At 47.1% G+C, this 22,481-nt stretch overlaps 2 protein-coding genes and 1 long non-coding RNA gene across 12 annotated transcripts; 1 reads left to right on the plus strand and 2 right to left on the minus strand.

Annotated features, from left to right (window-relative positions):
• Window positions 1-2,079: 2,079 nt before the first annotated feature.
• Window positions 2,080-4,159, minus strand: FITM1 (fat storage inducing transmembrane protein 1). The gene is made up of 2 exons (XM_037037657.1): window positions 3,081-4,159; window positions 2,080-2,717 (listed from the first exon to the last, which is right to left on the minus strand). Exons 1-2 carry the CDS (start codon window positions 3,344-3,346, stop codon window positions 2,105-2,107), a joined length of 879 nt encoding a protein of 292 aa, XP_036893552.1. The 5' UTR covers window positions 3,347-4,159; the 3' UTR covers window positions 2,080-2,104.
• Window positions 4,160-5,855: 1,696 nt separating this feature from the next.
• On the minus strand, window positions 5,856-14,929 carry DCAF11 (DDB1 and CUL4 associated factor 11). Of its 10 annotated transcripts, none has more exons than XM_037037432.1 (15): window positions 14,593-14,929; window positions 13,217-13,396; window positions 12,216-12,385; window positions 11,618-11,745; window positions 11,284-11,348; window positions 10,906-11,006; window positions 10,578-10,724; window positions 10,316-10,370; window positions 9,894-9,962; window positions 9,510-9,567; window positions 9,226-9,411; window positions 8,604-8,757; window positions 8,019-8,171; window positions 6,911-7,017; window positions 5,856-6,818 (listed from the first exon to the last, which is right to left on the minus strand). In XM_037037432.1, the coding sequence occupies exons 2-15, from the start codon at window positions 13,369-13,371 to the stop codon at window positions 6,687-6,689; spliced, it is 1,680 nt and encodes a 559-aa protein (XP_036893327.1). In that variant the 5' UTR covers window positions 13,372-13,396; window positions 14,593-14,929; the 3' UTR covers window positions 5,856-6,686. The 10 variants fall into 10 exon arrangements, 9 of the variants coding, with proteins under 9 accessions (XP_036893327.1, XP_036893325.1, XP_036893334.1 ...); XM_037037430.1 differs by having other exon boundaries at window positions 13,217-13,420; XM_037037439.1 differs by having other exon boundaries at window positions 12,216-12,343; window positions 14,593-14,926.
• A 915-nt stretch (window positions 14,930-15,844) lies between these two features.
• Window positions 15,845-16,286, plus strand: LOC118980795 (uncharacterized). The gene is made up of 2 exons (XR_005065224.1): window positions 15,845-16,018; window positions 16,222-16,286. It is a non-coding gene; the product is annotated as an uncharacterized LOC118980795 (long non-coding RNA).
• Window positions 16,287-22,481: the final 6,195 nt, after the last annotated feature.

Consider the following 22,481-nt stretch of genomic DNA (forward strand, 5'->3'; position numbering starts at 1 on the left):
GACAAGCCCGAAAGAAGGCGGAGACGGGGCAGGCGGAGTGGGGTAGCTGAGTAAGGCGGAGCCCGCGGGGCTCCCCCTAGAGCAGGAGCGGAGCGTTTCGACCCAGGCCCTCGGCCCCCCTCCCCACCCCGCCTCCCTGCTCTCGACGCCCCGCCTCCTCCACCCTCCTCCTGCCCCTCCCTCCTCTTCCTCCTTCTCCTCCTCACTCTGCCTTCTTTCCACTCCTTCCTTCCTTAGGTTCCGATTCTAGAAGCCTTTTGGCTTCTCTGGGCTCGTACTCCCTCCACCAGCCAGGGCCCGCCTCGGGACTTCCGCCCCCATCTCCGCGTCCTGACCCTGAACTGGCCCTCTTCTTCACGGATTGGGCCTGGGACAGTGATACGCCTTCTCTGGTGGTCTTCCATCTTTCCTCCGCTGTGGACGAAGGTGACTTCCTGTCCCTAGCCCTGCCAGCCTGAGACCTTGGACCCCCGCCGCCGGGCATCTTCTGGTCCGCGCAGTGACTTTCAAATACTGGCCCCCACGCCCACCCAGGCCACAGTCAGCTCCCTCCTGACCCTTGCTGTGCGCCTCATTCCCCTGTAACTCGCTATCCACACAAAAGCAGGATCTGGCTCTTTCTTGCTTAGAACTCTTTCTCCGTTTCCTGTTGACCTAAGAATGAAATTCAGAGGGCTTTCCTGAAATCCAAAGGCCTACCTGGGCAGTCTGGCATCTGTTGCCAATCAGCTTCACGTTACACTACTCTCTTCCCCTTTCATTACAGTTGAAAATACCTGGCTTTTATTTGTTCATTCCTGACTCAAGGCATTTGCCTTGGCTAATAATCCCTTCTCCTGACACACTCTTCCCCTGCATCATATTGGCATTCCATTCTCCGCTCAAATGTGCCTTCTTGAGAGGCACCTCTTTCCATCATCCTTTGTAAAGTATCTCCCTCCAAGTCTCTTGCTTACAAAGCAGCTTGTTTTGGTACCGTCATAGCACTTTAACCTCTGATATCCGTCAGCTTTTTGAGGATAGTGTGGTTTAGCCCAGAGGTTGGCAAACCCTTTCCAAAAAAGCCAGATAGTAAACATTTTTACTTTCTAGGCCATGTAGTGTCTGTAGCAACTACAGTACTCAACTCTGCCATTGTAGCAGGTAAGTAGCCATACCTAAATGATTTGTGTGGCTAAGTTCCAATAAAACTTTATGGACACTACAATTTGAATTTCATGTAATTTTCACATATCATGAAATAATAATTATTTAATTTTTTCAACCATTAAAAAACATAAGACTCATTCTTAACAATCTGGCCATACAAAAACTGGCCACGGGAGGGCTGTAATTTGCTGATCCCTAGTTTAAAGACAGACCATGGGCCCACAGTGCCTGTGTTTATAATCCTGACTCTGATATTTACTAGCTGTGAACAAGTTCCTTACCCTGTGCCTCAGTTTTCGCAACTTTTCAATGGAGACACCTCACAGTGTTGGTGCTGTGAGGGCTAAATGTGTTAATTTATGTAAAGAACTGGTTCCTGGCACAGAGTAAGCACAAGTGTTTGCTATTATTTTTTAGTTTATCATCTGCTTCCCCCAGAAACCCATAAGCCCCTAAGTGGCAAAATCCTTGTCTTTCTTATTCACATGGCATGGGAGTATGCTTGGTTCAGTAAACATCTGTTAGAAAAATGAGTGCACAGGGACCCCTGTGGGGAAGCTGGGGTAGAAAGGGCTCCTAGATAGTCAGTCCCCTGAGGAAAGCAGAGGTGGGATTCAGTGAGAGAGGCAGGAAAAAGGAATCTCCAGGCTGGAAATGGAGCACCTGCTCAGTGGGCACGCTGCCCACACCTGGGGACTGTTACCTGCCCTTGCAGTGCCATTCTGTGATATCAGAGCCTCAGCTGGCTCAACGTCTGCAAGGACTGGGAGACTGAAAGGACTGCAGGAGGAATGGCCATCAAGTATAAGGAAGGACATTCAAAGTTGATGACAGCAAGGAATGGCTGACGAACCTCAGTGACCACCAGCCTCTTTTTACCCTTCCCACCCTTCCTAGATCCCCCAACCAAATGATGAGACGGGCCAGAGACAGCCTTGATGTGCCTTTATTTCTTTCAGTTATGCTTGCGGCTGGAGTGGGGGCGAGGGAAGAGCCCATGGCCTGGGCTCCCTGGAGACCAGGGCTGATGATACCAGCTGCCATAGGTGAGGTACCAGGCAAAGGTGCCCACTGCAGCACCCACCACCTTGTGAGTATACTGGTGGAAATAGATGACGGTACAGAGCAGCAAGAAGTTCCAGAGGCCCAGTAACAGCACGTTGAGCAGGAAGACAAGGCGCAGGGGTGCGCCCGCGGGCAGCCTATGGGCCAGGTACTTGGCGAACACTGCTGCTTCCTCGGCCATGAGCAGGCAGCAGAAGGTGAGCAGGAAGGTGTGGGAGGAGACTGTGTAGCCCCGCCACTGGTGGCCCGCTGCCAGGCAGCTGCGGCGGTCAGGCAGCTCGTGGAGCAACAGGCCCTGGGGCAAAGGCTCGAAGCAGGAGCCGGTCAGGTCCTCAATGAGCAGGAAGGCGCGGCCAGCCCCCCGCCACACAGCTGCCCCCACCACCAGTCGGCTCAGGTGCCGGGCAGTTACAGCCACACTCCGTGTAGCCAGGAACACCACCAGCAACACGAAGCCCCCCAGGAAGGTGCATGTCCAGCCCCATGCCGAATTCACAAACTTTCTGTGGGCAGAAAAGAGGGGAGGCTACTGAGAACCTTCAGCCCAGTCTCCCTGGTCCAGTCTGTGTTCCCAATCACTGCTGTCCCCAGTCCTACATTTCATCATTGGCTCTCTATTTCTTGTGTCTCGTACCTCCCACGCCCATTCACTTATAGGCCCATTAGGCCTTCTAGGGTCCGTATTTCCTCTGTAGCCCTGCTCCCACTTCCTCTGTACCCCCACAATGGTTTCCCCCTCCCCCCTGACCTTCTCCTCAGCCTCCTGGCCTATTTTTAGTGTTTGGACTGGCAAGAGGACAGAAGCCTGGAGGGAGCTAGGATCCCAGAGTGCAGGGAGAGGCACCTATGGCCTCAAGCGGACTCACATATTGAAGAAGTTGCCGTGGCTGGCGAAGATAGTCCGAGGGTTGACATGGAATTGCAGAAGGGGCCCAAAGATGACCACTGCTGCCAACCAGGCATGGTACAGGCGCCGTAAGCAGGGGCTGCCCAAGAGGCGGGCAGCCTGTTCGCTCCCAAAGTACAGCAAGGCAGAGGCCACCCGGAGCAGCACCTTGACCAGGCAGCCCAGCAGTGCCCGGACTCGGGCCCTGGCCCCCGGCCCTGCCCCCACTACTGGCCCCCGCTCCATGTTCCCTCCCCTCCCCACTAACCGCTTGCTCTACTGGGTGGCTGAGGAGGGGCTGATGGGGCCCCCCTGGACAAGGACAGGCAGTGACAGGTGTGGCAGACACAGGGCAGAGCCCTGTTGGCAGCTGGCAGGAGGGGGGAGAGGGGCGGGGGGCAGTAAGGGGCCAGGGCAGAGGGCTGCCACGTCAGCAGGGTCCCAGCCTCTGGCGTGTGTCTGGATTGCAGTCTGTGTCCTTTCCAATTAGCCCTGTGTCCCCTTGGCCCTCTAGACCTGTGTCCCCAACCATGTTCTAGTTAATGTCTCAGGGCTAGGCCTGCTGTTCGGGGTTGTCTCTGAGCATAGCCTGCTTGGGTCTGCCTGTTTCTATTTAGACAGCTAGTCACTGTCCACCCTGCAACTTTACTGTTTGATCCACATGGAAATTTAAAAAAATTTTGTTTGAGGCTTCTGAGATTTCTTTACAGTTAGACCTTTTAAAGCAACATTATGTCTTAAGAATGGGAAGTGAGGAAATCAACATATCTGAGGGGAGGTTTTGTGAAACAGGTTTATTCACAAGCTGGATTTAACATGCGGTGCTGCAGGCAGGTAGGAGGAAGAATCTAAGCTATTTACAGAGGTCTCTCAAATAAAACGAAGCACAAACATAGGTGGGTTGAAAGTGTCAGAAAGGTTAAACCAAACCTTGGAATTTATTTAAAAACCTGTGTCTGCCTCATCATCAGTGTGGTCCAGGCCTCCTACTCAGATCTGGCACAATAGCTGTAATCCATTTAAAACACAGGGGATAAGATTTTTTAAAAATACTTTATTTCCAAAGAGAGGGGAAGATAGGAAAACACTGACAGACTGGCAGCCTCTCCCACACCCCCAAATAGGGACCGGGCCTGCAACCCAGGCATGTGCCCTAACCAGGAATTGAACCAGACTTTTGCAGGACAATGCCAAATCCACTGAGTTACACTAGTTGGTGGGGGACGAGATCTTGTCAGAAATTATATTGCCATTGTACTTCCCTCGAAGAACTTACCCTACTGTTCTGTTCTTTTCTCTCTTTCTTTCCTTCCTGTCTCTCTCCTTCCCTCCCTCCCTCTCTTTCCAGAGGGGATGGGAGAGAGGGAGAGAAACATCAGTGTGAGAGAGTAACATCCATCTGCCTCTGCTATGCGCCCCGACCAGGGACTGAACCCACAACCTAGGCATGTGCCCTGACAGAAAGTGGAACCGGTGACCTTTTGCTTTGTGGGACAATGCCCAACCAACTAAGCCACACCACTCAGGACCTAATGTTTTTATTCTTGAAAGTCTTTTATTGACCATGCTTCACTGCAAAAAATGAAAGTATATACTTTGAAATTTAATTTTTAAGCACTTTGTGTTCATAAAGCTCTAAAAGTTTAAATTTTCTTCAGAATTGAATTTGCATAATTGTTAGCAGTATAGAATGCATTATTAGTACAACAAATATTTCACACATTTTGGTAACAGTAACCTAAAATTGTATTGGAAATACATTTCTTATTGAGAATGAGTTATCTTTAGGGCCTTCATTAAATGGGACTTTGAGGACAGTAATAGTTTGTTTTTTTTTTAAAGATTTTATTCATTTATCTTTAGAGGGAAGGGGAAGGAGAGGAGAGAAATATCAATGTGTGGTTGCCTCTCCTGAGTCCCCTGCTGGGAACTGGCCTGCAACCCAGGCATGTGCCCTGACTGGGAATCGAACCTCGATCGTCTGGTTCACAGGCCCGCACTCAATCCACTGAGCTACACCAGCCAGGGCAGGACAGTAATAGTTTTAATTTGCTTCTAACTTGGGCACCCTTGGAGGTACTACAGGTTCTGGGTCAATGGGTGGCATCTCTGGGGTGATGATGCAGCAGAGGGCAAATGAAAAGGGCCAGAGGGAAGGGAGTTTCACACTGGGCAGAGCGCTTGGAGAACACACGGAGGCTGAGCATCTGAACAATTCATTTAAAAAAAAACACAACTGGTTTCACTGTGAAATAGGTACTCCTTTTACCCCTTGCTGCATCTCTGAGAACCCCTGTAGGTGTGTATCCTGGTTTGAAAATTGCCTTGGAGATAGTGAAACGTGTGGAAAGATGGAGCAGAGCTGAACGTGAACCCTAGCTCCCCTATCGTCTACACCATCAGGCTGCTCTGGGGCGTGCTGCCTGACCTCTGTATGTCTCCACTTCCTACCCTATACCAGGGGTGACTGTGAGGGTGAAGTGCCCTCAGTGCCTACCAGGCATCAGTACCCTCAGTGCATCAGTGCCTACCAGGTTGTCTCTGGCTCTGGGCTACTTTTTCTTGTAGGCTGGACCAGCCCCAGAAGAGAGCTGATGCACATGTGTGGGTCTAAAATGCAGTTATTTCCTGTTCTCTTGATTTCTACTTGCTGAGAAGTTTCTGAGGCTGGCGAGGGACTACCTATTGAAGAGTTCAGTTAACAGATGATTTTTGATATTTCCCTACATCTCGAAGCATCAAAGGGGTGTTTTTTCCCCAGAGAGAAGCACATCTGAAGGCTTTGTTGAAACTATTTTCTTGAAGTGAGAAGATAAAGACCTCAGACAGGAAAAGGAGACAGAGACAGACAGAGTCAGGTTCCCACAGAGTTTATTGAGGGAGCCAAAGCCAGTGAGAGGACGAAGGAGTCCTACTTCAACATCCCTCCTTGAAGCTGCTGGCCTCTACAAGACGGGACGTTCTGGGTGGGAGGGCCTGCCTTGTGAGAAGTCACATGGAGCCTCTCATACCACAGCCTGTTGTACCCTGAAGACCCAGACACAGGAGAGAAAAGACATAATTCCCACCCCAGGAGGCTGCTGAGGACATGTTTCGCCCATCCCACCCTCCCCAGAAGGGCTACAGCTCTATCCATCAGGATCTCTGGAAGGAAGGCCAGGATGCCTGGCCTTTTGTTTGGCCAGTTTAATCCTTAAGGTGAAGGCCTGGGCAATGGGCCTGGCTGACAGCTCTGTGCAGACATGGCCCTAAGCATCTACTCTAGAAGCTAATACCTAACATCCAAACATGATTAAAAACACTCAGACCAGTTCTCTTACAAGGGCCACACCCCAGGTAAAATAATGGCAGTCCTGCCAGATCCTGGCCAGAGACAGACAGCCAAGCTGCATGGGGTGTGAGCATGTGGGGAGACACATGAGGAGGCTTTTCCAGGGCTCACTTAGGACCTTGAAAGCCTGGGCTTCTGTTTCTCCCCATCCAATGCCAACAAGTCCCCGAAAATTCCCCTAGAAGGGAGAAGGGGAAGAGAAGGCAGAGGGCTTATCAAGAGGCTCAGCCATGTATGGGCCGGAGGTCAGATCCACTAGGGCGAGGAAATGGCTGAAGAGGGGTGGGGCGCTGTGGCAGGAGCACTGGGGCATTCCTCAGACTCTGGCATGTCATCCTGGAAGTACTCAGCCTGGCGGTACTGCCACAAACACAGGTTCCCATCCCACTGCAGGGAAGAAGGTGGTGAGTAGTCAGGGGGTGCTGCCCCGTCCCAGGTCCCAGACATGCACTGGCTCCCCCTAACCCTTGCAACCTCACCGAACTGCTGACAATCTTCTGCTCAAAGGGGTGCCAACTGACGTCACGCACACAGGCCTTGTGGCTGGTCAGCTTCTTCACTATGTGTCCACTGAGGAGGTTGTACACTGTTCAGGAAAGACCATAGTGGAGAGGGGCCACCACAGGAACTTCTAGCCACCCCTCATCTCTCCCTGGGAAATACCACTTATATGCCTCTCAGGCAACTTACCCCTTTCCCGGGGGAACAAAACCCACAGCAGAAGACAAGGTTTTTCTCGGTTTCTATTTCCTTTTCCCTACTTCAGGCTGAGGGTATGGTCTAGCAGAACTTGGGTATCTCTGGCCCTCAGCTAAATTTCACAAGGTCTACACTTAACATAATGTAATGTGGTTTTAAAGCTTTTAGCAACAACTTTCTAAAATGCTCACAAAATCTGGCCCTGGTTGGTGGCTCAGTTGGTTGGAGCATCATCCCACGCACCAAAAGGCTGTGGGTTCGATCCCAAGTCAGGGTGCATACGAGAGGCATCCAATGGATGTTTCCCTCTCTCTAAAATCAATAAACATACCCTCAGGTGAGGATTTTTTTATAAAGCCCATAAGGACAGCACCACAAAAGTCAACAATGGATATCTCCAAAAAACATATGAACCTGCGGTTCCTTGTCTGCGTGGGCATACCTTTCTCTTTCTGGATGAGTCTCCATGTGAGTTCAGTTTTAGGCTCCTTATAGATGCTGCTGTGTTTGTGCATTCCTCCTGCTTCAGTGGCTGTATGTCCTTTACTACTTGCTGGGGTTTTTTTTGTGACATTCTATTTTATCTCTGTTCCCTCCTACCTTTCATCTGCAATCTCTTTACTCGACTGGCTACAAAACAGAACTGGGTATAATTTTGGTAATCTATTATATTTACTGACTAGAATTCTATGTTCCTTCTCTTAATTTGAAATGCTGATGAATAGAATGTTTTCTGTTTCTTTGTTAAAACCTCCCTTGCACCAACTTAAATTAAATTCCACTTATACATGTCACTGAGCTTTTTAAGGTGGTCACTGGTAGTTACAGGTAGAATGCCTGGGAAACATTCCTGCCCTTCTGAGGCCCCTGTTCTAATACAATCCTTACCAACCACTTTGCCAGTGGAGCAGCCACTATAGATGAACTGCTGGCCAGTGCTATGGATGGGGGAGAATCGGCAACGAATGAGGGTGTGCAGTACCCCATGGCCCCTGTAGGTCATCAAGGAGCTGTCCCCCGGGAGCTTCAGCTTCCGCCAGGCTGGGTAGGGAAGCAGGAAGAGCCCTAGGTTAGGAGTCTGGATTCTTCCAAATCACCAGTCCTTAGCAAAGATCAATGCTCACAGACAATAATCTTTCCAACCGCCAAAATGGTGGCTCTTTCTCCATCTAACAGTCAGCTGGTATTCATCAACAATTAGCTGGGCCTCCTGCTGATTGTTAAGATACTGAAATATTTTTGTACAGGTTAGTTTAAAGTGGTCCCCAGCCCCCAACCCTGGGAACGCTTGGCTCTTCCCATGATTCAGCAAACAAAGAGTTAATGCCTGGCAAAGGGGAGTAGGGGAAGGACTCCAGGACTCAGCTCCAAGCTACAGCAATATTCACTGTGCCCATGACAGACCTCTCCAGGGGTGAAAGACCACCCCGACTCTTCACACTCCAGATCTCAGGCTCTACCTTCCACTCTCACCTTTTTTGGGAACCTGCTGCCAGCGGTAGTCCCAGTTTTGCTGTATGGCAGCCTGGCGTGAGGCTTCCATGCCTTCCCGACTGGAAAAGCGCCGGATATCCCAGAGCTTGATGGTTTGGTCTTTGGAGTTGGAGATGAGATACCGGGCATCACCCTGTAAATCCCAAGATGGATAATGAAGAAGCATCAGAGCTTGCAAATGTTGGTGCTGTGAGTCCAGCCCCCTTCTCCAGTTGAGGGGTAAAAATGCCAGTCATCTGATTTTGTTTGCCTCTCTCCTCATCTAGGTGGGCTCACATTGATTTTCTACCCCCAAATCCATCCCAATTGGGCTTCCCCTTCTTTGCCCATGGCAGTCGCCCAGTCTCCATTCTATCCTGGGTTAACTGTCTTCTACTTTTCTTGTACAGAAAAGCCCTGGCCTGCTTCATTGGTTCCCACCGGTGTTGGGTACCAATGGATCTCACGTTTCCTGGCTTAAACCCCTTCCCTAAACTCTGGCTCTTACAAACGTGGCTAACAAGGACCCTGGGCAAGTTCCCACACCAGTCCATTTTGACACCTTCTCCTGGACAACGGGAACCTTAGCAGCCTGGCTGTGCAGTGCTGCCTCTCTACCCACCTTGCTGTCAATGAAGGTGATGCCATCCTGATGTCCAGCCAGTGCACCCACAGGCTTGGGGTCATCCTCCCGCATGATGCGTCGATCCCACACTTTGCAGATGGCATCGTCACCCCCAGAGAACAGGATTTGGGAGCTCGTGTCAGCAAAGGCCACTGCATTCACATCATCCTCATGGGACTCAATCTAAGGGAGAAAGAGGCGAGGATATCTAGGCCCTCTTTCTGGGTCTTCTAATAGGCCAAGGGCCAGGAGGCAGAGACTCTAAGTCTCAGGAGCAATACCTGAAGGGTGCGCCGGTTCTGTTCTCGATCAAAGACATACAGGCAGCCATCATTGGCCCTGAAAGGGAAGGAATAAACAGGGTACTGGAGCCAGGAGCAAGAGGACAAATGGTATGTGTGCTCTGGAGAGTCCCTGTTGTGAAGTCCCACCAAGGAGCAAACCCTTGTCTTTTATACAGAAGACAGAAGAGTTAGCCCTGTTTGCGAGGAGGACTGAGACCTCCCATCTCATTCTGCGGAAACAGTGACCAAGAGGTGAAGCAGTAAATCTTGACCTTAGAGAAGGGCTATTGTTTTCCATAGCTGCCTGGGTTTCTGTAACAGCAGAGCAAGTCTCTGGGAGGACTCTATTAACCGAGAGCAACGTCCCCCACAAACACTCACCCTCCTAGCACTTCTCTTCCATCTGAGGAGACGGCAATGGAGAAGACCGCAAAGCGACGTTCATCTGGCCTGAAAAGAGCAAAAGAGGAGCTGGTTAAGTGCACTTCCCTTCAGCCTTTGTTAATCCACGTAGAATCTGATGAGGGTTGTAAGGCACATTTCTTGAGGGAAAAGAAGTCCTGCCAACACGAGCCGGAATGTAGATCACCTCAGGGAGAACCCAGAAATAATCCTGCAACCATCCATTTTACCCTGGTCCTCTGCTGACAGGATGGGTGGGTCCCTCCCGGGAATCCACACAGAGAAACTTGCAACCAGTGAACTTTTCCCTCTAAGCAGGAGTTCCAGTTCAAGAGGTTTGCTCCTGGAGAGCCTTCCTTGAGAAGTTTCTGATGAGTCTGACCAGGAAGGGAAGCCAGTACCTTAGATCCAGGGCAGTGTGTGTGTCTCCCTCCCCGTAGATGTTGCAGATATGAACTAAGAGAAGAGAAACAAGAATCTTTCAGGGCTAGGGGAAGGCCAGTAGAGATGAAGTTAGAGAGGAGATGGAACAAAGGGTCAGGGTGTCAGACCCTGGGAGTGACGTTTCCAGGAGAAGGCGTGGAGTCCTGCACAGAGGAGGTGGGCGTTTGGAGATCTCAGGTCCCAGGCTGGAGAGAGAGTGCAAGTCTGGGGCATACTCACTGTAATCAGACCAGCTGGAGTATAGGAAATGGTTCCCATCAGGGGTGAAGGCCACATCCAGGACACTCCAACCTACATCCCGGGCCTTGATGCTCTTGAATTTATGAAAGCGGCCATACCGGCAGTCATACAGCCTGATTGTCTGGTCTGTGTAGGGACCGGACAAAATTAGGGAATGCATTCCTTGAAGCCTCTCCAGATCAACCTCCCTCAGTATGTCTGAAAAATGTACTCTAAGTATCTGTAAGTCAGGGACTGAGCCTTTCTAGCTTCAGCCAGAGGGGCCATTTCTTGTTCTAGGGCGGTTCATAGGACCAGGGTCTGGTACCTTGGCAAGCAGACATGAAGATTTGACCATCTTTGCTATAGATTCCACAGAAAGCCTTCTGAGAGTAGGTATCAGTGAAGCTGAGATCATTGGGCAAGAAGCTGGGGAGAAGAGGGAAAGTGAGGGTAAGGGGAGCTCAGAATGACGAGTGTCCTGGTTGGCAGAATCCAGAGCTGGATGTGAGTATAAGGCCATTATTCCCTTTTGGCTTTGGGTATGATCCTCTTTCTTTCATTCATTCTATCATCCTCTCAATTTCTATACCTTTCCACTTTGTTTACTCTCAAAGTTTTAAACCCACTTAACCTAACCTTAATACCCCCGAGGATCCTTTAACATCTATCCCTTCAAAATTCAGAAGATAAGCCCCATACTCACTGAGACATCACTCGAGACCGTTCCCCAAGGGAGAAGCTTCCCTGGTGGCAGAGTCCCCGTTCTCTCTAAAGGAAAGCATTGGGAAATACTGCTAGCAGAAACACAGGCCAGTTTAGCCACACCAAGCTCCCTTCTCCAGAGTCATTGCTCTTGTTACAGAAATGGATACCACCCACAGTATGTCCCACAGAACTGAAGCAGGCTGGCTAGGACCTCTCTAGGTCGAGCACTTGAGGTTTCTTTGGAAAGTTTACTTCCCTCTACTCCAGGGCTAGCAGAGCTTCTGGCTACCTTGATAGGCCTGCTGCCAGGCTGGTGGGAGGTGGGGGCCTACCTGGTACAGCATTTGAGGGAAGCTGTGTTCCTGGGCTGACTGCCTAAGCCCCAGCTGCCCTGTGGCCAATTCCACTTGTGTCTTGATCTCATTGCATTCCAGCTCCCGGGTGTCAGGGGTTGCATCCACTGTGAGGACCAAGGAGAAGTTTCATCCTAGGTCTTTCAGTCCCACAGGACAGTTAGCAGACTTGTGTGCAAGCCCACTCAATGTGGCTGCATATACTGAGTCTGCAAGGACTCCCTCATTCCCTGAATTATGTTATCTTCTTTCAATTTAATTGTTCTTTGCCAAAAATTTTTAAAGGGCTTTCTAATGAAAGTCTTCTTCTTTTTTTACTTTTTAAAGATTTTGTTTATTCATTTATTTTTAGAGAGGGGAAGGGAGAGAGAAAGAGAGGTAGAGAAACATCAGTGTGTGGTTGCATCTCACGCACCCCCTACTGGGGACCTGGCCTGCAATCCAGGCATGTGCCCTGACTGGGAATTGAACCCACAACCCTTTGGTTCCTAGGCCGGCACTCAGTCCACCGAGCCACACCAGCCAATGCTGATGAAAGTCTTCTGATGTTAGGGTCTTAGTCTGCCTTTCCTCTTACCCGGTGGGTTGTACCGGTCCCCAAGACGACCATCCCAAGCATTGTCATGCTCTTCCTCCGAGTCTGAGAGGGCCTGGATGAGTTGTAAATTTGCTGCACCTCCTCCCTGCACCAACCTCACTTGGCCCCTGTGGAGAGACCCCCCCTCCCATGATAAAGGGGGAGGATCCCTTTCCCAAACCAACCAGATTCAGAATCAATAGCTATCCAGCTCTTAGACCACTGGTACTCAAAGCCTCATGCTATTCCCATTTTGAGCTCTGAGGCTGACTAGACCTTGGCTGTTACTGGCAGTCTTCTATAAGACTAATTATCACTCTTTCAGCAGGAATAGAGAACCCCCAAATTACATGAAGATTGACAAGACCTACTAAGCTGACTTCCCCAAAAGTCAAATATTCGGGCAGCATTTCCCTCTGAGCCTCTGCCTAAAGAGTCCAGCATAGAACATAGTATTCTGAAGGAATTCCCAAGCTTGTCTTCTCAAGAAGACACAGCTAAGAAACAAACCCATTTTTACTACCTTTCCAGTCAATTCTTGGGGTCACTTTCCTCAAAGCATTCTTTCTTCCACAGCAGGGTCAGAGTTAATTTAAACTTCTTTTTCAGGTAAATCCACATGGCCTCATGTCACACATAATTAACTTCACTAAAGTTCAATATTCACCTCCCCAACTCTTCCCCCCACCCCCTCACATCACTTTCTTCCCACCAGGCCGCCCCCCCCCCCCGCCTTTTTACTTACTTGGAAAATACATTACATTTGTGTAGTCATAGCTAGAGAGGCCCCCTTGAACAGTCCCCTCAAACACAACAGTGAGTTATCTTGGTGACCCTAGGCAAGAACCACTCTTACTGGGTGTGGAGCTGAGTGCTGTGTGTCCAGCAGAACAGCTGTCCTGGGCTAATCCCATTCCCTGTCTTCTGGAACTTCCTGGCCTGGAGTTGGGATCAAGGGACTGTGGTGGCACCTGGTGAGGACACACCAGGGGGCAAGTTACCTGCGAAGGAGATAGGCCAATACCTGGGCCAGATCCACATCTTCATCCTCCTCCTCTTCTTCTTCACTCCGACGCAGGCCAGCCCCTCTTCGGGGCAAACCCTCGGAGGAGTCTCCGGGTCCAGTTCCTGCGCTGCTGCTGTTCCGGGATCCCATCTTCTGGTCACAGCATCCTCAAGCCCCGTGCAGGGACTCCTATCACCTCCTTGGGTTTGGTGAAAGTAAAGCCTGCTCTAGAAATGCTAGGGTCTCCTGAGACAGGGGTCGCTATCTCTAGGAGAGCAACACTTCCTAGGGACCGAGGAGATCCCTTTTTCCTTAGCCTGTGACAACTCCAGCGCTTCTGGAACACAAAACTTCCCCAGGCTTGTGAAGCAAAAAAAATAAGAGAGAAGCCTAGGAGACTGCCCGAGCTCACCAGTGAGAATTCTTTGAAGAGGAATTTCTTAGTTTTCTACCTCAAACTCACCTACCAAAGTCCCTCTTAACCTCTTTGGCCGACCAAGCAAAACCCCTCCCGGAAGAAAGCAAGCTTATCTCATCTAGCCAATCAGAAGCCTTAGGACTCAAAGACCCCCGACGCCCCCCTTACCGGCCAATCAAAGTGCTTTCTTGCGAAAGCCGGCAGCAGCAGTAACCAATGACGTTAGAATTCGGCTTAACACCCCTTCCTTCCTAGCCTCACGCCCACGTGGTGAGCGGGGGGCGTGTACACCAAGGTGTACCAGCCGAGAAGCCCCTCCCGCTGAGGCCGGCGGTTACTGCCCCGCACAAGACCACCCACCAGCCAGGAGCGGTCGCCGGATCTGCGGGGGCGAGAGGCCTTGTTTACACCGACTGCCGCCACAGCGTTGGCCAACTGTTCCTTCGTCACGCGACACCCTCGTCACTCATCTCCTGGCTGCCGGGCCCCCCGGACTGTCGACGTCACGCGACTCCCCCGATAGCACCGCCCCTTTGGTCGGCTAACTGGACCGTAGGGCTTGGTGATTGACAGGTGGGTGGGAGAAAGTGCATGATGGGAGGAGAACGCCCTCGATCTAGGGAGGGTGTTCGCTACTTGTTGGAAGGAGTAAGTGGGGAACCGGGTGCGCCCGGTATCGGAGACAACGGAACTACAACTAATGGGTGAGGGATGGAGTTTACAAAAGAAGTTTGAAGAAAACAACAACAACAAAAAGAACTTGGGGATTTCGCTGCCGACAGGTGTCTTAGTAAGGGATACAATTTGCTGTCGGTCCCTAAAAGTTCATGTGACTTTGCACTTTTCAGACGATCTCTGACGCCTTCACCTTGCCCGCCGCCCCCCAGCCATCTCTCTTCCCCTCCGGCTCCAGCTTTATTCCTCTTTTCGTTCGCCGATTCAGGCGGGCCTACCTTAGGAATGGCGGCGCGTATAAGGTGTGTTCACGTTACAGATGGGGACCCAGGCCTACATAATCTTCATTCTGGGTTTACCTTCCGAAAGCCTTGTTCTTGTGGGGACCGCTCTTCCTAAACATCCCCTTAGCCGCTTTGATAACTTTTTAGATGACCCGTGGCTCCCCTCTGCGTTCTTTGCAGACGCTCCCTAACACACCAATGGGCGTCAACGGGCCTTTCCGGTTCCGTCAGTTCCCCTTGGCTGTCAAGGATTTGCAGACCTTCCCTAGACCCTGAGTCCTTCCTTGCTTTTACCTTTCAGTCCCCGGCCACCTAGCTAGGATAAGCAAGTACTCCGCTTCCTACCCCTTTCTCCAGGTTTATAAGTAACCCGGATAAGTGCAAGGTTGGGGTGTGCCACAATTCGGGATCTTCGCCCAGTCCGGGGGGGCGAAGGATCTGGGTTGAGTGACTCGTTGTGCCGGGCGCAAAGGTCCGGAATCCAAGCTGCACGCCAGTGTCCCCGGCCTTCACTTCCTTAGAAGTCCATTGAGCTGTCCGAGTCTAGAGTCCGTGAGGAGGGGAGCGAGGAAGGCCCTCTCTTCCCGGCCTCACTGTCCCCGGGAGGGCGAGGGTGTGGTCAGTCCTTTGGGTGATGACTCCTGCGCTCCAGATTGCTAGACCCGAGTTTATCTCTGCTTACCAGGGTCAGCTTCACTCGCCTGCGATCGTACCCACACTTATTTTACTACTGATAATAGAAATACACTAGAAACAGATATACTACTGTATGGAACGGGATTGGTTAAATAAGTTATGGCCTATGTGGTAGGATACAGAAATACCGGGTAGATATTAAAATGATAATGTAATTTATTTTTATGCTATGGAAAACTTCAAGTTAACATTGTTAGGTTTTAAAAACGGTAATAGTTCTGGTGGCATATTGTGGTTCAAGCAAAAACAATATGCTTTAAATTTTGCATGAAAAAGTATGAAAATACCCAGGTTCTTTATACCATTAAACAAATAACAAAATGGAAAAGGCCTTGCATGAATTAGTGATAAAGGTATAGCATGAGCATTGTATTCTGATTAATACAACTGGAGCACCCGAGGTTCACGAAAGACAAAAACTGATCAATTCAACCTTAAATTTTTTTTATTAACTGATTTTAGAGAGAGGATGGGGGAGAGAGAGAGATATCAAATTGTTGTTTCACCCATCCATGCATTCATTGCTGAATTCTTGTATGTGTCTTGACTGGGAATTGAACCCACAGCCTTGGCACATTGGCCAAACCCTATAACCGAGTTACCCAGCCAGGGCATCAAGTCATCTTAATAATGCATTTTTTCATGACCTCTTTCCTCTTCTCTTTGGCCTCTTCTCCATAACACGTATAAATGCAGTTTAAAGTTGAGTAAAATCCAAATTCAAGTCTTTTTAAAAAGATTTTTTTATTTATCCTTAGAGGGGAAGGGAAGGAGAGAAATATCAATGTAGTTGCCTTTCTTGTGTCCCCTGCTGGGAACTGTCCTGCAACTCAGGCATGTGCCCTGACTGGGAATCGAACCGTGATCCTTTGCTTCACAGGCCCGCACTCAATCCACTGAGCTACACCAGCCAGGGCCAAATTCAAGTCTTTGAAATACACAGAATTTGTACATTATTGAATGAACATATAAAAGTCATTAAAATATTTTTTTAAAAACCCTAAGGTTTTTATGACTAAAATGAGTCTTAACATCAATCAGATGCCAAAGAATATAGGACTTCATCTCTGAATCCACTGATTGATTTTTGTATGTAAGATTTTTAAGCCTATGAACCTGATTATGTCACTTGTGACTTATAATACTTTAAAAGTGTATATGAGCAGTTATATCTTGTACTATGTCCCATTGAAAGAAAATGGCATTTTTTATTATTACGGTTTACATTCAATATTATTTTGTGTGAGTTTAAGGTGTACGGCACAGTGGTTAGATGATCATGTACTTTACAAAATGTTTCCCCTGATATATCTCAACCGGCACCATACATAGTAATTTCAATGTTCCCTGTGCTATACTTTATATTCCCATGACTGTTTCATAACTTCCAATTTGTACTTCTTAATCCCTTCACTTTTTTCCACCCAATCCTTCAACCTCTACCCCTCTATCAACAGTCTTTTCTGTATCTGAGTCTGTTTCAATTTTGTGTGTTTATTTTATTCTTTAGAGTCCACATGTAAGTGAAATCATTTGGTATTTCTGTCTTTTATTTCACTTAGCATAATATTCTCTAGGCCCATCCATGCTGTTGCAAATGATAAGATTTCATTCTTTTTTTATGGCTGAGTAACATTCTATTATACATATGTACCACCACTTTTTTATCCACTTTTCTTGTGAGGGACACTTGGGTTGCAATCTTATCTTGGCTATTGTAAATAATGCTGCAATTAACATAGGGGTGCATATGAGTATATTCTTTCAAATTAGTGTTTTGTGTTCCTTCAGCTACATGTTGAGGAGTGGAATCTTTGGGGCATCGGCTGTCCCATTTTTAATTTTTTGATGGCCCTCCATACTATTTTCCATAGTGGCTGTACCAACTAACTGTATTCCCACCAGCTGTGCATGATGGTTCCCTTTTCTCCACATCCTGGCCAATACTTGTTTCTTGATTTGATGATAACCACTCTGACAGGTGTGAGGTGATACTTCATCGTTTTAATTTGTATTTCTCTGGTAATTACTTGAGCATCTTTTCATATATTTATTGGACATCTGTATGTCCTCTTTGGAGGAGTGGTCCTCTTTCTGTTTTTTTTTTAACACTTTATTTATTTATTTATTTTAGAGAGGGGGGAGGGGAAGGAGAAAGTGGGAGAGAAACATCAATGTGCGGTTGCCTCTCACGTATTCCCTACTGGGGACCTGGCCTACAACCCAGGCATGTGCCCTGACTGGGAATTTAACCGCGATCCTGTGGTTCGAAGGCCAGTGCTCAATCCACTGAGCTACACCAGCCAGGGCCTCTTCCTGTTTTTAAAATTGGATTGTTTGGGGTTTTTTGGTGTTGAGTTGTTTATAAATTTTAGATATTAACCTTTTTTCAGATGTATCTGGCGAATATGTTCTCACATTCAGTAGGTTGTCTTTTTGTTTTGTTAATGGTTTCCTTTGCTGTGCAAAAACTTTTTAGTTTGCTGTAATCCCGTTTGTTTATTTTTTCTTTTGTTTCCGTTGCCTGAGGAGATATATCAGAAAAATATTGCTCTGAGAAATGTCCAAGATTTTACTCCCTGTGTTTTCTTCTAGGAAATTTATTGTTTCTAGTCTAACATTGAATTCTTATTTTCGAAGATTTTATTTATTTATTTTAAAGATTTTATTTTATTTTTTATTTTTAGAGGAAGAGTAAGGGAGTAAGGGAGAGAGAAAGAGAGAGAAACATCATGTAAAAGAGAAATATTGAGTGGTGGTATGCACCCCAAAACCTGGCCAACTGAGCCACACGGGTCAGGGCTTAACATTTAAGTCTTTAATCTATCTTGAGTTTATTCTTGTATATGGTGTAAGGAGGTGAGTCTAGTTTAGTTTTTTTTGCATGTATTTATCCTATTTTCCCTACAGCATTTGCTGAATAGACTGTCTTTACCCCATTGTCAAATGGCATTTCTTGAAAAATAATTGTAATTAAGTCATTTTGATAAACTCTTTTGGTCTTCCTGTCATGATTTTGAAATTTGGCATGTTGCTTGGTGACAGTTTGTAAAATGCTCTTCGTTTGGGCAGCCTCTACTCTCCCCAGCTACACTTAAAGCCACGGAGATGTTGTCTACCTTTAGCACCCATTTTAGGAACAGTTGTGGTCATTGCTAAGTAATATCAGCTAGTCGACTTCCTGACTGACGAGCCTTGGACTGTTTCCTGCTCATTAGCATCTCCACTAGAGGGCGGACTTGGCTAAAGACAGGAGAGGAAAGCAAATTTTTCTTTTCCTCACACTGTCCTCCCTCTCTCCCATGCCAGCTTCCAGCCTGGTGACTACACAGACTCCTGGGACACGTGTCCAGCTCCAGGCAACACAAGGGAAAATTCTGAAGTGACTGATGATGTGTTTTATATATTATCTTCTTGCAGCATTCTTTGTTTAGAGTAGAGGGGGAAGTGTGCCAATTTACCCAGGACTTAAAATATGTTGACAATAAAGCAACTGAGTAATTATGGGATTTCTAAACTTTCACGTCCCGTGTCCTCCTTGAGAACCAGAATTTTCAGTGTGGCAGTCAGACCGGAGGTACAGATGTTATCTAGAAGTTAAAAAGCCTTGAGCCCTGAGTTTGAATAAGAACTATCAGTATGAACTCATGAGATGTTTTATCTCTAGAAACAATGACCAATTCAGGATCAGTGAATACTCCTGCCACCCATATGTTCAGGATGATTTCCCTACAATTTAGTTGTAATTCTGGGTTGGTTCTGAGAGGAGGTTAGTGTAGCTTCCACTTACTCCTCCACCATCTTGGATCTCTCTCCTGCAATCCATATCTTAAAATCCCATCTCGCACAGAAACAAACCAGAGCTTGGAGAAATGGCCGGGGCAGGAAATGTGCAAGATGAGTATGGACTAACCTATCCTACCAGATAGTGAGGAAGACAATAAGCACTATCAGGGTAATGTCAAAAGGACTCAGGAGCCAAGTTCTCATGGCCAAAGATGGGGTAATTTGAGCATTAATAAGGATAATTTAATAAACATTATGTTTAGGAGCCCTGGCTGGGTAGCTGTTTGTTGGAGCCTTGTCCTGATACACCAAGGTTGCAGGTTCTGTCCCCTTCAGGGCACATACAGGAATCAACCAGTGAATGCATAAATAAGTGGAACAATAAATCGATGTTTCTCTCTTTCCTCCCCTTCATCTCTCTCTAAACTCAATCAGTAAATAAAAAACAAGCAAATAAACAAAACTATTATGTTTGAATCTCAGAGTTCATAATACGGTTTATGTGTATGTTTGTGCAACTAACTGGTCACCTTCGGAAGGATAAGAAAACAAATTATTTTGAAGATGGTACATAAAGAAAAAGAAGCAGTTATCTTACTGTTCCTGTATAAACTGTACCCCAGGGTGGTGAGTAGAAGATAAAGGGAGTGTCTCTTTGTAAAAGTATTCCAACTGTTATGAAAGAGTTTAAATATGGCTGCTTTGAAATCCCTAGTAAATTAATGAGTATAAGCATTGAACATCTAGACCTGGATTCTTCAATGGTTAAATTGAGGTAAAAGAAAGAAATGGAGGGGGAACCTATAGATTAAAAGAAACTTAAAAAGCATATGAAATTTTGAAAAATGAGCAAGACTAAACTGTAATGTCTAGGGGTACACATTTTAGTGACAAAACTACAGGAAAAAAAGCAAATGATTATGGTACACTGTAGTGTACCATTTATGCCAGGAAGGAGGGACTGTGTTGGAGATGAACAGATGAACAGGGTGAGGAGGCGTGTGTGTGGAGGGACTACTTTTGGTGTCTGGCCGAAAGTTCTGTTTCTCTCTAGGTGATAGTTTCAAGGGTATTCACTTTAGTTTATTAAGCTATACCTTTGTATGGTTTTTTGGTAGCTGTTTTATTTTAAAATAAAGGTTAATTACAATGTGTTACCAATTTTCTCATTTATCTGGAGCTATAGGCATGCAGCCCACTTTTATTCTAATAGACAAAATTTTTAAAAATCTTTTTTGAGCCCTGGCTGGTGTAGCTCAGTGGATTGAGCGTGGGCCTGCGAACCAGACGATCGCGGTTTGATTCCCAGTCAGGGCACATGCTTGGGTTGCAGGCCAGTTTCCGGCAGGGGTCAGTTCCCTGCAGGGGATGCACCAGAAGCAACCATACATTGATGTTTCCTTCCTCTCTCCTTCCCCTCCCCTCTAAAGATAAATAAATAAAATATTTTTAAAAAAATCTTTTTTGTCTTAAAAATTATTTATTTATTTATTTACCTTTAGAGAAAATGGAAAGAAGGGAGAAAGAGATGGAGGGAAACAGTGATTGGTTGCCTCTCTCACACCCCCAACTGGGGACCTGGTCTACAATCCAGTCATGCCCCCTGACCAGGAATCGAACCAGCGACCTCTTGGTTCACAAGCTGGCACTTAATCTACTGAGCCACAACAGCCAGGGCAGACAAAATTATTTTTAAGGTTTACGTCTTCACATCACTGTGCATTTAGATATCAGAGAGCCACCTGGAACCCCAGTTCCCTGCCTCTTTCCTGGAGGGACTTGCTTCCAAACTGATTTTTTCTCCTCTGAATTTTATTTAAATTGCTCATTTTACTCTTCAACTTGAGTCAGCAATATATAATATAGGCTTATATGGCCTAACCTAATCCATATAGAGTGGAAAGGTGAGGGCAGCTAACAAATATTCAAAGGTCACTCTTTGCCAGGCATAGTTCTGAGTGCCTGGCACCACTGATTTCTTCATTTTTTTTAAAGATTTTATTTGTTTATTTTAGAGAGAAGGGAAGGGAGGGAGAAACAGGGAGAGAAACATCTATGTGAGAGAGAAAAACCTTGATCAGTTGCCTCTCCCACAACCCTGATCAGGGACCTGACCCTCATCCCAGGCATATGCCCTCACTGGGAATCCATATGCCCTTTGGTTTGTGGGATGATGCCCAAACCACTGAACCACACCAGTCAGGGCATGACTCTTAATCTTAACAACACTATGAGGTGCAGGCACATCTGCATTCTACAGATAAGAAACTGAGAGGCACCACTGGCCTGAGTCTACTATGTGTTTAACGTCTTTTATGCTGCCTCTGATCATAATGTTTCAGCCAACACATGCTATTCATCAAGCTGAGGATTTGTCTGCATACTTTTAAGTGCAATGGATTCCATTGCTCACTGTATTTTAGCATGTGATCCACTCTGACCTTTAGAGCCTTTTCTGCTCTTATACATTGTGGCAGGTTATTGGCTATTTTCTAGAACACTTGGTGTTTCTTCCTCCTGTGTTTTGAGGTACTTCCCAGTAATTCCATCTTATTTGATGAAGTTTATTGTCATTTTTCTGGGTACAGACTTCTATCTTACCCACCTCAGTTTATACATTCACTCAGCCTGATCCAGATCACAGGTGAAATTATCCTCAGCTAATGCCCCTGATTTATGTAGGATCGTCACTCTTTTTGTGGATTCCCACTAAAATTGATTTCAGAGTTTAGGCCAAGGCCTTGCTACTCAAACTATGGCCCCTGGACCAGCAGCATCAGCCTCACCCAGGAGCTTGTAAGAAAAACTGAATCTTTGGGCCACTCCAGACTTGCTCAATTAGAATCTACATTTTAGTAAGATCCCTAGGTGATTCATAAACACTTTTAAGTCTTGAGAAGCATGACATAGGTAATGTCTAAGATTCTTACAGCTCTACAAATGTACGTTGTTGTGAGAGACATGTCTCTGCAGTTATCATTTACCCATGGCTCTCCTGTTTACTGTATGAGTTTCGGTAATTACTTGACCTCTCTATGCCTTTGTTTCTCCATCTGTAAAATGGTACTGGCCTCAAAAGTTTGTTTTGTAAAGTGTTTAGAATAGTGCCTGGCACACAGAAAGTGCTATAGAAGTGTTAGCTGTCCTAAGTACTGAATAAGCATTCATGAATACTTTGTGAGTCCCAATTACAGGTCAGCCAGGAGAAAGAACAGTTTTGAGAATTGACAATGGACCCACTTCACTGGAGAATGGGGTTATAGAGGCTTCTGCTAGTTTTAGTGGAAGGTCAGTAATTTTAGGCCTGCAGGCTATACCAAGCAGCTCCCCGAGGCCCCCAGTTTTTAAGACTTCAGGACACAGACTAGTGCCTTCTCCCAGCAATTGATTCCTACTTAGAT

Source organism: Sturnira hondurensis, unplaced genomic scaffold (assembly GCF_014824575.4).
Source record: "Sturnira hondurensis isolate 20B ecotype Veracruz unplaced genomic scaffold, ASM1482457v3 Scaffold0023357, whole genome shotgun sequence".
NCBI classification, from domain to species: Eukaryota; Metazoa; Chordata; class Mammalia; order Chiroptera; family Phyllostomidae; genus Sturnira; species Sturnira hondurensis.